Raw genomic sequence first — 14,642 nt, forward strand, 5'->3', positions numbered from 1 at the left:
TAATGTAGAATTTTTATAATTTAAGGATGTTTTAAATTTGTTTTCACTATATTCATAGCCTGAAAAAATTGTACAAAATGTTACTCTTTTGGTATTAGTAATTTTTTATCATTGACATCTAATGATTTTGTGTGACCCTTAACAGTACCGTGTTAAATTCAACTCCAGCCAGTTTATGCCAGGTATATAATCAACAGAGCTTTACCCTTATCAAAATCAAATCTCAGTACCATGTTTCACTCTGCATCTATTTTAACTCATTCACCCCTGAAATTTCATAATGAACTATTCCAACCTTTGAATTGGAAGAGCTCAAATGTGTCTTTAGGGGTGTATGATTTAAAGACCAAATAACATGGTTTGGTTTATCGTCATTGCTGTTTCAGCAGCCAAAATGACCTAAACATCTATATTTTTATGACTATTTCATCAGACTAACTGACAGACATTTTCTTTTAAGTCAAATTAGCATCCTAAAGATTTGTTTTCATTGTTGTTTTAAGCAGCCAAACTGACTTAAACATCTACATTAAAAACAAATCAAAAAGTTAAAGAGTTTGTTTTCATTCTGGTTTTTACTAAACTAACTTAGACATCTAAAGTTCAGTACATTATTACGGTTATAATACTATACCTTTAGTATAGAACACAGGAGATCCCGGGACTTGCGATACAAGATGTTAGAAAACAGCACCGAGACTCGTCTGAAATATATTTGACGAAATAAAATAAATATCAGATTTGTATATTTTGAAATATATGAAGATTCTGAATACATTTATACAGAAATGTTCAACACCATTTAAAGAAAAGCCAATGAAGACATTGTTCAGTACCAATAAAAATGGAAGGCAGAGCTGTGCTGCACTGGGACTTGTTGGTGATGATAGCATTTTGTGCTGACTTCCCTAAAGAACTGGGACTTGTTGGAGATGATAACATTTTCTGCTGACTTACCTAAAGAACTGGAACCTGTTGGTGATAATAGTGTTTTGTGCTGACTTGCCTAAAGAACTGGCACCTGTTGGGGATAATAGCGTTTTGTGCTGACTTACCTAAAGAGCTGGCACCTGTTGGTGATGATAACTTTTTGTGCTGACTTACCTAAAGAACGGGCACCTGTTGGTGATGATAACGGTTTGTGCTGACTTACCTGAAGAACTGGCACCTGTTGGTGATGATGACGTTTTGTGCTGACTTACCTGAAGATCTGGGACTTGTTGGTGATGATAGTGTTTTGTGCTGACTTTCCTAAAGAACTGGCACCTGTTGGCGATGATAACGTTTTGTGCTGACTTACCTGATGAACTGGGACTTGTTGATGATGATAGCGTTTTGTGCTGACTTAACTAAAGAACTGGGACTTGTTGGTGATGATAACATTTTATGCTGACTTACCTAAAGAACTGGAACCTGTTGGTGATAATAGTGTTTTGTGCTGACTTACCTGAAGATCTGGGACTTGTTGGTGATGATAGCATTTTGTGCTGACTTCCCTAAAGAACTGGGACTTGTTGGAGATGATAACATTTTCTGCTGACTTACCTAAAGAACTGGAACCTGTTGGTGATAATAGTGTTTTGTGCTGACTTGCCTAAAGAACTGGCACCTGTTGGTAATGATAACGTTTTGTGCTGACTTACCTAAAGAACTTGGACTTGTTGGTGATGATAACATTTACTGCTGACTTACCTAAAGAACTGGCCCCTGTTGGTGATGATAGCGTTTTGTACTGACTTAGCTGAAGAACTGGGACTTGTTGGTGATGATAACATTTACTGCTGACTTACCTAAAGAACTGGAACCTGTTGGTGATAATAGTGTTTTGTGCTGACTTACGTAAAGAACTGGCACCTGTTGGTGATGACAGCGTTTTGTGCTGACTTACCTAAAGAACTGGGTCTTGTTGGTGATGATAGTGTTTTGTGATGACTTACCTAAAGAACTGGGACTTGTTGGTGATGATAACATTTACTGCTGACTTACCTAAAGAACTGGCACCTGTTGGTGGTGATAACGTTTTGTGCTGACTTACCTGAAGAACTGGGACTTGTTGATGATGATAGCGTTTTGTACTGACTTAGCTGAAGAACTGGGACTTGTTGGTGATGATAGCGTTTTGTGCTGACTTAGCTGAAGAACTGGGACTTGTTGGTGATGATAGCGTTTTGTACTGACTTAGCTGAAGAACTGGGACTTGTTGGTGATGATAGCGTTTTGTGCTGACTTACCTGAAGAACTGGGACTTGTTGGTGATGATAGCGTTTTGTACTGACTTAGCTGAAGAACTGGGACTTGTTGGTGATGATAGCGTTTTGTGCTGACTTACCTAAAGAACTGGGACCTGTTGGTGATGATAGCGTTTTGTGCTGACTTACCTGAAGAACTGGGACTTGTTGGTGATGATAGCCATTAAGTTACTGATACTGGTCAAGATGTCTTCTTCAGCCTCCTGTAAAATACAATGTTTACAGCCTCCAGTAAAATACAATGTTTACAGCCTCCTGTAAAATAAAATGTTTACAGCCTCTCAGAACACATAAATGCACACATTGTTAACAACTTCTGATTTTTTTTGTAGTTTGATTTTTTATAATATGCCATCAATACAATAAATGCACTATTAAAGTAACATATTGGTCATTTTGATCATGAATTTCTATATTTTTGAGATCAATGTTAAATAATTATTAACAAGAAAATCAAGATAGATGTTTTCAACAGTGATGTTGGTGTTACTGACCTTTGACCTTGCAATGACCTTGTCCAGGTATGGCAACAAGAGAGAGATGAGGACAGGACACTGGGCCATGTCTGATACAAAACAGCTGATGCTGAAATAGACAAGCAGGTGTCATACAGGTAAACAGTTCATGATGAAATAAACTAACAAGTGTTATACAGATAAATAGCTGATGCAGATAGAAACAAACAAGGTTCTTTTGTTACAAATGGTAAGAATGGTTGACTGACCTGTAAACATGGCCTTTTCAAAATTGTGACCACCACTTCTATTCTCAAAACCTGACCACAGACCTAGTCTGTCTGTAGCTTCAAGTCAAACCACTTAAATTTAGGTCTGACTTTTTTCTTATCCCATAAAGGTATACCATAGATGGAGATCACTATGGTTGAGCCAGGTGTACAAGTGACAGATGTACAAGGTCTGTGTTACCTTGACAGAATTCTCAGCTCCCTGGAGGAGCCCTTCTTGATGTAGACCTTGGTCTCCCGGCTAGCAATGGCAGTCTGGAGGAAGGTGAGCACGGCCGGGATATGTGGGGACATCAGATTTATACCTATCTCCTGGACTGTGAACAAACAAAATAAGGTTAATATACTGTATAATGGGAAATTTTCTTGCAGTCAAATTTTTGCAGCTCGACAGTAAAATCCTTTTTTTTTGCCCAATATTAAATTCACCCTTCTCATTTGATTATTATGTTTATTATGTTGTTTAGCAACATTTGCTGTAACGATAAATTAGCCCTCTTTAGGGAGGGTGAAAAAGGCAAAAATTCAATATCGGCGAAAATTTCCCTATATACAGTAGTGACACTATAGTTACAGAAATATCCTGTCTATATTGACCACCTGTCTACAATGGCATCTGCTTACAGTGACATGTCTTTAATAAACACCTGTCTGTGTTCAATTGGAATATCCTAACTGCAAACTGAATGATAACGCCTTTTGTTTATAATACTAAATTGCTCAAAGCAACCATTTCCTACTCTGACGAATCAGTAACCACTGTGTATATGGACTAGTATTTTGGCACTTCACCAACATTGTATATTATTCATAGACATATCCAGAAGAAATCCTATATATAATATCCTTGGCACAGCAGTGCTTGTTCCCCATTATAAAAATTGTACTCTTTACCTTTCACATGTAGTGACTGTCTGGTTTTTATCATGAGTCTCTGGAACAGTGCTTTATAGAACTTACTTGTCATGTGAGTATAGTCTAGAGCTGATCCACAGTGGACAGGAAGTGGGCGGAGCTCTTCTGCATCATCCTCAGTCTTTTTGGGATTCAGGAGGTTGTCCACGATTTCCAGAATGAGGCTGGATACAGTACTCCTCACATTTGTGGCATTGAGAAGTTTAAACACAAACGGGAGTGGGGTGATCTCCTTGTCATCATGGTGATGCTTTGACAGGTACATAATATACCTAGCAGAAATACAGGACTGGTATTTGATACATTTGTTTAATAGAAGGTACATGTATAAACAGTTTGCTTGTGGTAAACAACAAACTATGCATCTACATATGGAAATCTCAATCAACACCTGATATCAAAATTAAATTAAATTGATTACAACAGTTATAAACATATTTGAACTGCATCCAAAAAATTTAATTCCAAATTTTGAAATAATAAAAATGAAAAAAAAATCTGGGATCTGTTTCACTGACAATATCTGGGGCCATAATTTGTTGCAAAAAAAAAAAGTGTGTATATATAAAAGTTTACTGTGATAAAGTGTTTTAATAAGAAAGATTGCACAACCCAATTCTGTATACGTTGTACTCTGTATCAAATTAAACTGACATCTGTAGTCTATAAACTCAGATGATATAGCATGCAACTCTGTAGAATGAGAACAAACCATTACCCGGAGCAGTCTTTTCTTACCTCGGAGATCTTGACCATGTGGCCAGTATTTTCAGTAAGGTGGTGGGGTGGTACACGCCCTCAAAGGGCAGTTTCTCCAGCTGTCAAACAAACAAACAGTTCACATCACTCATCTCTCAACATAAAGGATATACAAATCTACAAGCTGGAGCTTCAACGTCTAGATTCTGTAGTTTTATTATCTGTTTACATGTTCCAACTACCTAGGCTAGCCGTCTGATGACCTTCCGTGATTGGGTTCTACTAAATATCATTGGGAATCCATCTTTGACTCCTACAACCTTCAACCATAGACAACGAGGGCGTCGGTTCCCTCCCACTCCGATAGGAGTGTCATATTTACATCTTTCAATAGATAGGTTCTTTTTTTGATGAAAAGCAAAATCATGGAAAATGTGTTCATAATTGGTCCATGATTAAAAAAAAAAAAATACAAATTTTGTGAAGAATGTTGTCTTTATCTAATTAACATATCAAATTTGGTTTCTTTAGAAATAGGAACTGTAGAAAATGATATGTGTTGTAAGTGAAAATGTTTACTTCTAAGCTATTCAGTTTATTTGTGGTATGGAAATGATGTCAATGCATCAACAATGATGCTGTGATATATACTACAAAGTGTGACAATTATTCACACGGATTTATTTAACACAATATAAGCATTTAATCCCCTTTACATCATTTGTATAGCTAAGTAATTACATGGCAAGTGTCACACCTGATGTACAGTGAGCTGGACTTACCTGAGGCCAAACAATCACAGTGAACACAGCATCGATCTCAACCGGGGAAGGCTTGTAGCCGTCGTAGTTCTCAAATAGCTTAAAGAAAAAGTTTAAAAACATCTATTATATTCACAGTTTTTGAAAGATCTGACATTAAGATTATGGTGGAATAGTCTTTCAGGGAGATAGCTCTCCAAAAGGTCCCATTACTATTGACGAATATATGAAAACTGTAGAAGTTGTTCAGACAATGTTTGACTAAAACTATTGTAAAAGGGGCAATAACTCCTATAAAAATAGCCAGGCTAAAAAATGTAAGCTTCGGTGCACAACCTCAGCTTAAGGTGCTTATGTAAGTGGTATTTCACAAAATTTAGATGAAGCATCATCCGTACCAACTTCAATGAAATGGTAAAAATTAACTGAAACTTAATGTTGAAGAAATGTCTCATTGTTTTAATTTCTTGAATATTCTGATGTCCAACCTCTATAAACCTGGTGGTGGCCATTTGTCGCAGGGTTTTCAGCATGCTGAGAGAGAACGGTGTGATGTTGTCTCTGTGCTCCAGACAGGCTACACAAGTAGCCATCAGTCCCACCAGGATCTTTATCAAAGAGGGAAGGTAGTCATCCAACAGGTGGCCTAGCTTCTTATAGAATGTGTTGATAGAATATAGTGTTCTGGAAATGTTATAATTCTTCATTATATATACCATATACCGGTAGACAATGGAATACATTTTAACACATTCTATAAATTTTTCAATTAATTGTAATTTGTTTTAAACAATACTTCATTCGCATTATTAAAACAATAAAATGCTTGAATTGTTGTTACTTTATTTTGAAAGAAACACTCAGCAGAGTTCTACTAAATTATCTTAGCAGTTAAAACAACTTTGCAAAGAAGGATTCTATGACACACAGTGATTTACAAAGAAAACACTGCGAAGGTAGTCCCAAAATTTGGAAGCGATGGTGATGATAGAAAGTTTACCCAGTAATCTTCCGTAAGGGAATGACCTCCGAGGGGTCAGTCGTCCTCATCACCTCTAGCGCCATCTGCTGAGGATCATCTGCAACACACAATAATAATATACAACATTTGATATAGCACCCTATCTAGCTAACATAAGCCAGTCTAAAGCACTTTACAGTAAATACATATGCAATCAATACAATTAGCATATACATTAAACAATACAATTTTGAGGAATTCGCAGGAGCTGCCTTATCAGGCGCTAACTACTAGTCCTATGCCACCTGGCTAATATCTCCCTATGTGAGTATGCCTGCGTGTGTGCTGGAGATGTAATGTGTTCTGTTTGTAGTGGGACTGTGCTTCCAACTGCCACCTCACTTGAATGCCACAGCACAGTTACCGCAACATCCACCCCAGACCACTTTATCCTCCACCTGGGTTGTTGGAGTTGTGTGGGCAGGAGAAAAACACTTTCTTTGAATATTCCAAGCGTACAACGACTTTGGGGATCATATCCCGGCCACCTGCTTGGAAGGCCGGAGTGTTAACCACTCAACCAATCCCCCAAATGTATAATGCAATCAAGTCAATAGGCAGTCTATTGCATGGATCGGCAACAACAATATGACGTCACTTTATATGTAATGATACTTTGAAGTGCATAGATCTTTTTTTTACCAGTGACAAAATTATCCAAAGATGAAGCAATATGAGATTTGTCTGTCTAAGCCTAGGGTGGGGTAAATGCTTAGTGTCATGGAGTATACATATACTGAAGGTGAGGAATGGTATTTTAGTAATATACAGATGGGAGAAAAATAATTACTAGTTATAGTGTGGGATGGTGAACGCCTCATCCTGGCCAAAAAACTAAGCCCTCTAGATTCATGTTTCTCTTTCCCACACCATAAATAGTGACAGATTCTCATTTAACCACACTGGTATGATATTATACATGCATTGCCCTTACTGTAGGGAAACACGATTGTTTGTTTCTCTGAGGTTAATCATGTTTCACTAGGCAAAGGAATATATATCAATCAAAAACAATAACACAATAGCAAAGATTATCAGGTTAACACACAATTGTTGTCGTCTGCTTCCGTCATTCAGAACTAGGTTGTGGTGGCTCTTGCCGATTTCCTAGAGTGGTTAGGAATAAGGGAAATATGATCTGGGAAACATGGAAGAGTTAGGGCGACATGATGATTTATTTTGTTGTTTTATTGCCCCGTCATGTGACCAGTATCATCCAATCAGACACCCTGTTACAGATTATGTAGATAAGGTACAACAATATATCTAGCTATCGTGATAAACCAGTAACTCCCTGTGACCCACCAACCTATCCACTCTTCGCATTCACTTAAATTAACATAAAATATTACCTGTAATAAAGTGTTTGAAGGGCATGAACACCATGTCCAGAAAGTTCACGACCTCCCCCATACTACAGCCATTAAGGAAGCGCAGTACGATGGACTGACGCAGGTTACTATGACTACGACCTGCTGTCTCCTTGCCTGTCTTGGTAAGCATCTTTCCATACAGTATTCTGAAAGGAAACTCTCATCACTGTAAATCTGCTATTATAAGCATATATATAAATATCAATTTTGCAAGAAAAATATTTTGTGACCACCATAAGCTTGCTTTACTGAGAAAACAAGTGATATTGATATCATTGTTCATTACTATTCAAAACCTTGAAAAGAATCGAATCATTTGGAGCACACTCAGGGAAATAAGTAATCACAAATAATAACAGCTAAACAGCATAGCATTGTAATAAACGAACCTGAGTCAACAAAAACAGGTCAATGTCTGAATCTAACCCTTTCACCACTGTAGACCATAATGGACTCATCAAGATCAATGCATGGTAGCGTTTACTGAGGTTATGTAGGGGTGAGAGGGTTAAGCTACATGTTGATGTCCACAGATCCTTACCTCATTAAGATGGGCATCAGTTGACTCCTGTATTCAATATTAATCTGTCCTCCATCATGGTCAATACTGAACAATACTAACTCTGACTTGAATGTCGTATCATCCAACAGCCTGTTGAAGTTCTCTCTAAAGAAACACATTACAAAAAGGTAAGTTCAAAGGCTAAGGATTTTACATGTAACAGGATTTTTTAACTTTGAAATCAGCACACATTTTTCATGACCTCTAACAGAGATCAAATTCAAGGTCAAATATTCTATTTTACAAATCTGTTAATTACAAATAACATGACCACAAATGTTCTACATCAAATATATTTCTTTATTATCTTATTTTAGCATAGACTTTGAAATAACAACATCAATTACTCTACAACAAAGATATGTGCCCCCCCCCCCCCCCCATTCCAATATTGAGTAGTCTCCCTTTAAAAGATTTTGGTACCTGTATTGTGTTAAGTAGTTGTGTTTGTAGGCCATAATACAGTCAAACGTAGTCTTCTGTACGACAGGATCTTTGTGTACCAGCAGCTGACAAGAATAATAAATATAAGCTTTACTGGCTACTAGAAAATATTACTTATGTTAAAAAGACAACATGCCATCCGAAATCTCATATTCTTTAATTAAAGAAATCAATAGTACTGTCGGATTCCAATCATTTATACAATGACACAATGACAGAAATATCTTTTTTTTTCGGATGATTTACACACATAATAATAAGGACAAACTTCACTGAATCAGTCATATACTTAACTGTTAAACTGCAAAAAATACCACAATTTTTTTTATTTTTTTTTTAAATGTTTGGAATTTCTTCCTAAACTTCTTTCAACTTCATTCATTTCAGGAATCAAATCATTATGCAGCTAGAAATGTACTGATTTTTAGTCAGATATTGTCCTGTTTTTTCGCGATTCCTTACCTCCATATAAAGAGTATTTATATCTGGCTCTAGGTACAGGGACTTCGGGTTTTTGAATTTGGCAAACAGTTCTAGATGTATGACCAAAGTGCTGAAATAGATAAGGGGCATACATACACGCTAAATGTTGCATTATTTTTTCTACAATAAAACCTTAATGTTATCCGTCTCTGACATTTTATTGGCAACCTTGCTTGCCACAAATAATTTCACGTTATCCTTTTCTTGTTTCTTTTTACAACTTCTTATATTTAAAGCCCAATTATTCTGTCACACCACAAGTTTGCTCAATAGTTATTTACAGTAATATACAATTTTACTGAATATACACTTTAAGTTTATGTTAATTCATATCATATTTTGGGTTTTGAATGAAGGCTATAATTTTTAATGTTGATAAATTTCATTATTGACACTCAGTGCTACAATGGTGTGAAATTGCAAATAAAAAAGATGGAAAAAAGATTAGACATATTAATATACCAGAGATTGTTTATCTAAATGAAGAGATGATGATGCAGTAATATTACCCACCTTGTTGCTGCTCTCCTCTGTCTTTTAGATACCTGTACTTCACTCTCCTCTACACTGTCATCGACAGTAGCGTCATCTTCAGTTTCCTGTAATCTGTCATTTCCCTTTTTCTCTAGTGTAGTTTTGTCATTGTCTCCTTTGGTCTGGTGGTCCTCAGACTGTTCAGATGACTCTGACCTACAAACAATGAAAGGTTCTTACTTTGAATCATCACACAAGTACTGAAGGACTCAAAACAGCCACAGTGATTTTCATCATAAACTCCATAGTCAAGGGCGTCTTCCACAGACACAAATCCCTTCTTGAGTGAGATGTATCCAATGAGATTATCTTTAAGTTAACATGGTCTTAACAGTTCTACAATGTATACCGTATTTCACTGAAACACGATTCTGAAATCTACAACCTGATTACATGTTAACTATTGGACACTGTGAAGATGGCTTTTGAATTCACCATACAAAGATCCTTGTGACTTGTGCGATACAAATACAATTAAATGAGGTAGAAATACTTCACACAGGAACCTCATGACTTTTTGCCTAAAGCCCACACATCTCTGATCTTAACATCAAGCCTTTGATCTTATAGCCACCAGGACCTCTAACATTCAGACAATATTGTAAGTAAGTAAATAGAAAAAAAATGTGTAGCTTATTTAACATCAAACTTTCTTGATGTTTTCAAGATGACTCACCAGTTAAAATTGAATGATGACAGAATTGTGAAATGTGATTTCACTGATTTGATATTTCTAAAAAAAATCACTATAAAAAACTGTCACCACCAAATGAACACTAATGCCTATGAATTGTCAATTACTCTGTAAAACTGATAGTCACAACACTTGTTCCAAATGTCTGTTTAACTGACCTTGACCTCTCCTGACCTAAGCCTTTTGCCCTACTCCTGGTGACCCTTATCAATGGTGAACTTGGTTTCTCTGGTATGTCCATCTCCTCTTCATGTTCCTGGCTGTTCTGTTTTCCACCCTCTTCTTGTTCTTCAATGTCTTGACCTTCACCTTCTGCCTCTTCCTGATCAGGTTTCCCACCCCTTATTCGTCTGCAGATGTTTTGTTTCGGAGCCATGCTCATGTCAGATGGGTAATACTCATTTCTATTAACATCAAATATTCGTTGGATCAAGGAATAATCATAATGATTAAAAGGTAAACTCGTGTCTTTTTTGTATATTATTATGACAATCATTCACATTTTATTGAAATGGAAACATGCTAAATCAAACACTAATACCGAATATAAAGTTACAAATAAGTCAAATATTTTACATTTCTCACTTTTTCAAAATAATAGAAATGTGTCACCATATCTCACTAGACTGTTAAATCATTATTTTTATCTGACACTGTTGTATTAAGTAGGAATCTTTTTTTAAAAACAGTCTACATGTTATAAAAAAAATCTGATAACCCATGGCCAGTTGCATATACTCATATGTCAACTGCCAAAAGGCTTATGGTGAATGAAATAATTCAACTGTTTTATAATACTGTGCTAGAAGGACACACAGGAAAAAAATCAGGGTATCAATTAGAAGCTGTCACAAATTTATTGTGTCAAAAATAAAATGCCCTAACTGTGATTTTTTAGACCCCCCTCATTTTATTCATGCATTTCATTTATACATTTATGAAATTAGATGCTTAATGGTCTTCAATGAAAATACAACTGAAGTAAATCAGGGGAGAATGAGAGAAAGCAATGGTTACAAGTGAATTTTACCTGATAAATCGGAGCAGTAGAGGTGAAAGGTCACGTGACTTGGCCTCACACTGGTCCGAGAACAAAATCATGGCTTTCCACAACTGGTCCCGAAAGTTGTAATAGTCTACTCTTTCGGTAGTCATGTGACTTGGTATGACCTCTGACACATCAAAGTCGGACATACTGATGAGAGCATTGTTTCCATGGAGATATGGTTTCTCAATACCTGTCAATAATTCTTCTGAAAATCCAAAAAAATTTCAAGTTTTTTTTTTTTTTTTTTTTTTTAAAGTACACTTTATCTAATTTTTCACCTTTAAGCTTGTTGGTCATAGAAATTGATTTGCTTATTTCAACAGGAATACAGATGCATTGGACAAACCTGATTCTGGCACCCCAGTGGTGCTGTTTTCCAGTATCAAGCCACTTAATCATGTCCATGTTGTGGCATTTTTGGCATTCACAGGTTTGGAATGCACCTATTTCAGACACAGGCAATGTCACTTCCAAGAAAGCAACAACGGGAGCAAAAAGGTGAAAACAAAGAAGATTTTTTTTTATTCTTTTTAGGTTTAAACTTCATGGCTAGACAATAAGGGTAGCCTGATAGTCTGAGACTAGTGAAATCTCCAGGTTGACTAGCTAGTGGTTCTTCAAAGTGGTAGCTTACTTGTCTTGTCCAAATTTGATACTTCTGTCTTGTTGAATATTTTCGGGTAAGTGGAATTCACACACGGACTAGTAAGGATTGGAAACTACTACTCCAATAGACTAGTAGTGTTAATTTCTAGCCCTGAACTTTTGAAGCTAATATGGGGCATTTGATGATGTTGACTGTGTAACTTTTAACGAAGTTAAGGCAGTATTTAAAGGGGCAGATTATGTGTGGATGTGGAGATAGCTCCTTGCCACATTGCCACAACATTTACACTTGATTGTAATTAAGAAGTATCAACCTGGTGAACTAAACAAACAAAAGACAACATTAAATCCATCCATTTTGATGCCCTTCTGTAAAAAATATATCAATATATACATTTTTCTTATAATACTAACCTGTTTTGGCAGCAGCTCTCATCAGCTCGGAATTAAATAGTTCCCAGAATCCTTTGTTTCCCAGTCCCTTAGCGTGACTAGCTATCAGTTTTCTGGTTGGTTCCCATAGTAACTTGAAGTTTACAAAAATTGATCCTATCAAATACCTCACTGCAACCTAGAAATAGGAAACATAAAAACAGTCAAGACAATGCCGAGTTCTGTCTCATGTTCTAATATAATAATAAAAGATAAAATATCTTTGTTTAAGGAACATGTTTTTTTAACACTACAACAATCAGTGTTTTCCGGATTAATATGACCTGTAACTGCTAAAGCAGGACTCGAAAGTCTTTCTCAAGCATTATTAGACCATTAGGTCTGTGTCTGTAAACGAAAAAAACCTGGTCCACTCTGCCAACATAACCAACGAAGGCAGCCCCGAATAAAGTTGGTATGAAGCTATATTAAATTTCATCCGACCACCTTACTTCCTCTATTACTGCAAAATCAGATATTTTCATGTGGCCCAAATTTTGTGGTTTCCTGACAAATCAGAATTCAGTGGGTACATGAATTCATGGATTACGAGTGCCCACTCAAACGAAGAATTACTTTATATCAACCTTGTAATGACTTTGTGGACCTATGAATTTGTGAATAAAGATTACCCACAAAATCAAAAAAAAAACAAAAAAAAAACAGTGACTTTAAAGGGTCTGGATTTATCTAAACTAGAATGCCACCATTTCTCCATCTGATTGGATTAACTCATCTCTGAATATGTTGTCTTTCCCTAAGAAAATTGTTGAAATGTTGAAAACACCAATCTGTAGTGATGATTCAACCAATTTTGTATGAATCAGTTACCTGGTTTGAAGGTCTACTGGGAAGACAGTTTTGTACAACCACTCACCTCTCTGAAAGGTCCAGCAGGAACTGAGTTCTGCACACAACTGAAGTCCAGCCTTTGTAGAAAAAGCTGGCGCTGTCTGTAGTCCTGAACAGTCAGGGGAACTAACTCTGCCTTCAGACATGTCTCGAACACATTGTCACGGTCTGCTTCCTACAATATACATAAAATAAGAAACCGACACACGGTTGTCTTCATCATTATGAAATATCAAAATTTACAAATTTTTACCAAGAATGAACAACGTCGATGAGTTGGATGGATTCAGAACCCGAACTTATGGAATAATTAAATATATGTCACCTGTGAGAAAAATGTATTTAAAATAATTTTATAATACAGGAGTAAAAAGAACTGATTATAAACTAGACCTTCATAAACATCCAATTCATATTTTTCTTCAAGCTTTTGTGAATATATATCTGACTGAACAAAATTGTTTGTCCTAGTGATGTATGGTCTAATCAATTTCTCTGTAAATGTGATAAAATCTGGTAATGATGCAGACAAAACTTCACCAAGAAAATGAGAAATACTTACAAATCCTTCCACAAATGGCAAACGCACAGTAAAATGGGTCAGGATACGTAGACTGATGGTACGTATCTGAAAACAAAATTTAACCAGAGTTAGTACTCAGGACTGACCAGTTAGTACTCAGGACTGACCAGTTAGTACTCAGGACTGACCAGTTAGTACTCAGGACTGACCAGTTAGTACTCAGGACTGACCAAAAAACAAAATTTAACCAGAGTTAGTACTCAGGACTGACCAAAAAACAACATTTAACCAGAGTTTGTACTCAGGACTGACCAAAAAACACCCGTCAACTGCAATGTAGCATCCCTTAGACTTAATGTAGAATAAAGTGACACATTTCAAACCTTTCTGATGCATTCTTGTATCGAGATGTGTGGAATGTTACAGAAAGAACTACACTGGTAGTGTACATGTTAATTAAGTTGAATTATTTCTTGGATATTGTGAAAGAGGAAAACACTTCGTACTTGATAGCCAATGGAAAAAGACATATGCCTTTAAATTTTTTAGATGCATAATGTGTTAATAGATTGTCTTTCTTAGCCCATATTCTAAACAATTAAAATATAATTTATTTTGTAAAGGGATTTCTTCACGTTTTCAGTACTCTAACTCATCATAAACAATTAAAACTAATCAAATTCACAAGTACATGTATCACT

At 36.2% G+C, this 14,642-nt stretch overlaps 1 protein-coding gene across 1 annotated transcript in view; it reads right to left on the reverse strand.

Annotated features, from left to right (window-relative positions):
* Positions 1-14,642, reverse strand: part of LOC110451588 (small subunit processome component 20 homolog) — a 53,911-nt gene that overhangs the window by 23,646 nt on the left and 15,623 nt on the right. The window contains exons 19-37 of the mRNA XM_021499707.1: positions 13,981-14,046; positions 13,444-13,593; positions 12,549-12,705; positions 11,511-11,733; positions 10,639-10,884; positions 9,766-9,942; positions 9,232-9,322; positions 8,749-8,834; positions 8,305-8,430; positions 7,743-7,909; positions 6,370-6,448; positions 5,858-6,053; positions 5,391-5,468; positions 4,648-4,727; positions 3,955-4,181; positions 3,176-3,311; positions 2,744-2,834; positions 2,379-2,452; positions 635-704 (exon numbers count right to left, since the gene is read on the reverse strand). Coding sequence (XP_021355382.1) covers positions 635-704; positions 2,379-2,452; positions 2,744-2,834; positions 3,176-3,311; positions 3,955-4,181; positions 4,648-4,727; positions 5,391-5,468; positions 5,858-6,053; positions 6,370-6,448; positions 7,743-7,909; positions 8,305-8,430; positions 8,749-8,834; positions 9,232-9,322; positions 9,766-9,942; positions 10,639-10,884; positions 11,511-11,733; positions 12,549-12,705; positions 13,444-13,593; positions 13,981-14,046 — 2,520 coding nt within the window. The remainder of the gene's footprint in view (positions 1-634; positions 705-2,378; positions 2,453-2,743; positions 2,835-3,175; positions 3,312-3,954; positions 4,182-4,647; positions 4,728-5,390; positions 5,469-5,857; positions 6,054-6,369; positions 6,449-7,742; positions 7,910-8,304; positions 8,431-8,748; positions 8,835-9,231; positions 9,323-9,765; positions 9,943-10,638; positions 10,885-11,510; positions 11,734-12,548; positions 12,706-13,443; positions 13,594-13,980; positions 14,047-14,642) is intronic.

This window comes from Mizuhopecten yessoensis, unplaced genomic scaffold, assembly GCF_002113885.1.
Source record: "Mizuhopecten yessoensis strain PY_sf001 unplaced genomic scaffold, ASM211388v2 scaffold6135_1, whole genome shotgun sequence".
In the NCBI taxonomy this organism is placed as follows: domain Eukaryota; kingdom Metazoa; phylum Mollusca; class Bivalvia; order Pectinida; family Pectinidae; genus Mizuhopecten; species Mizuhopecten yessoensis.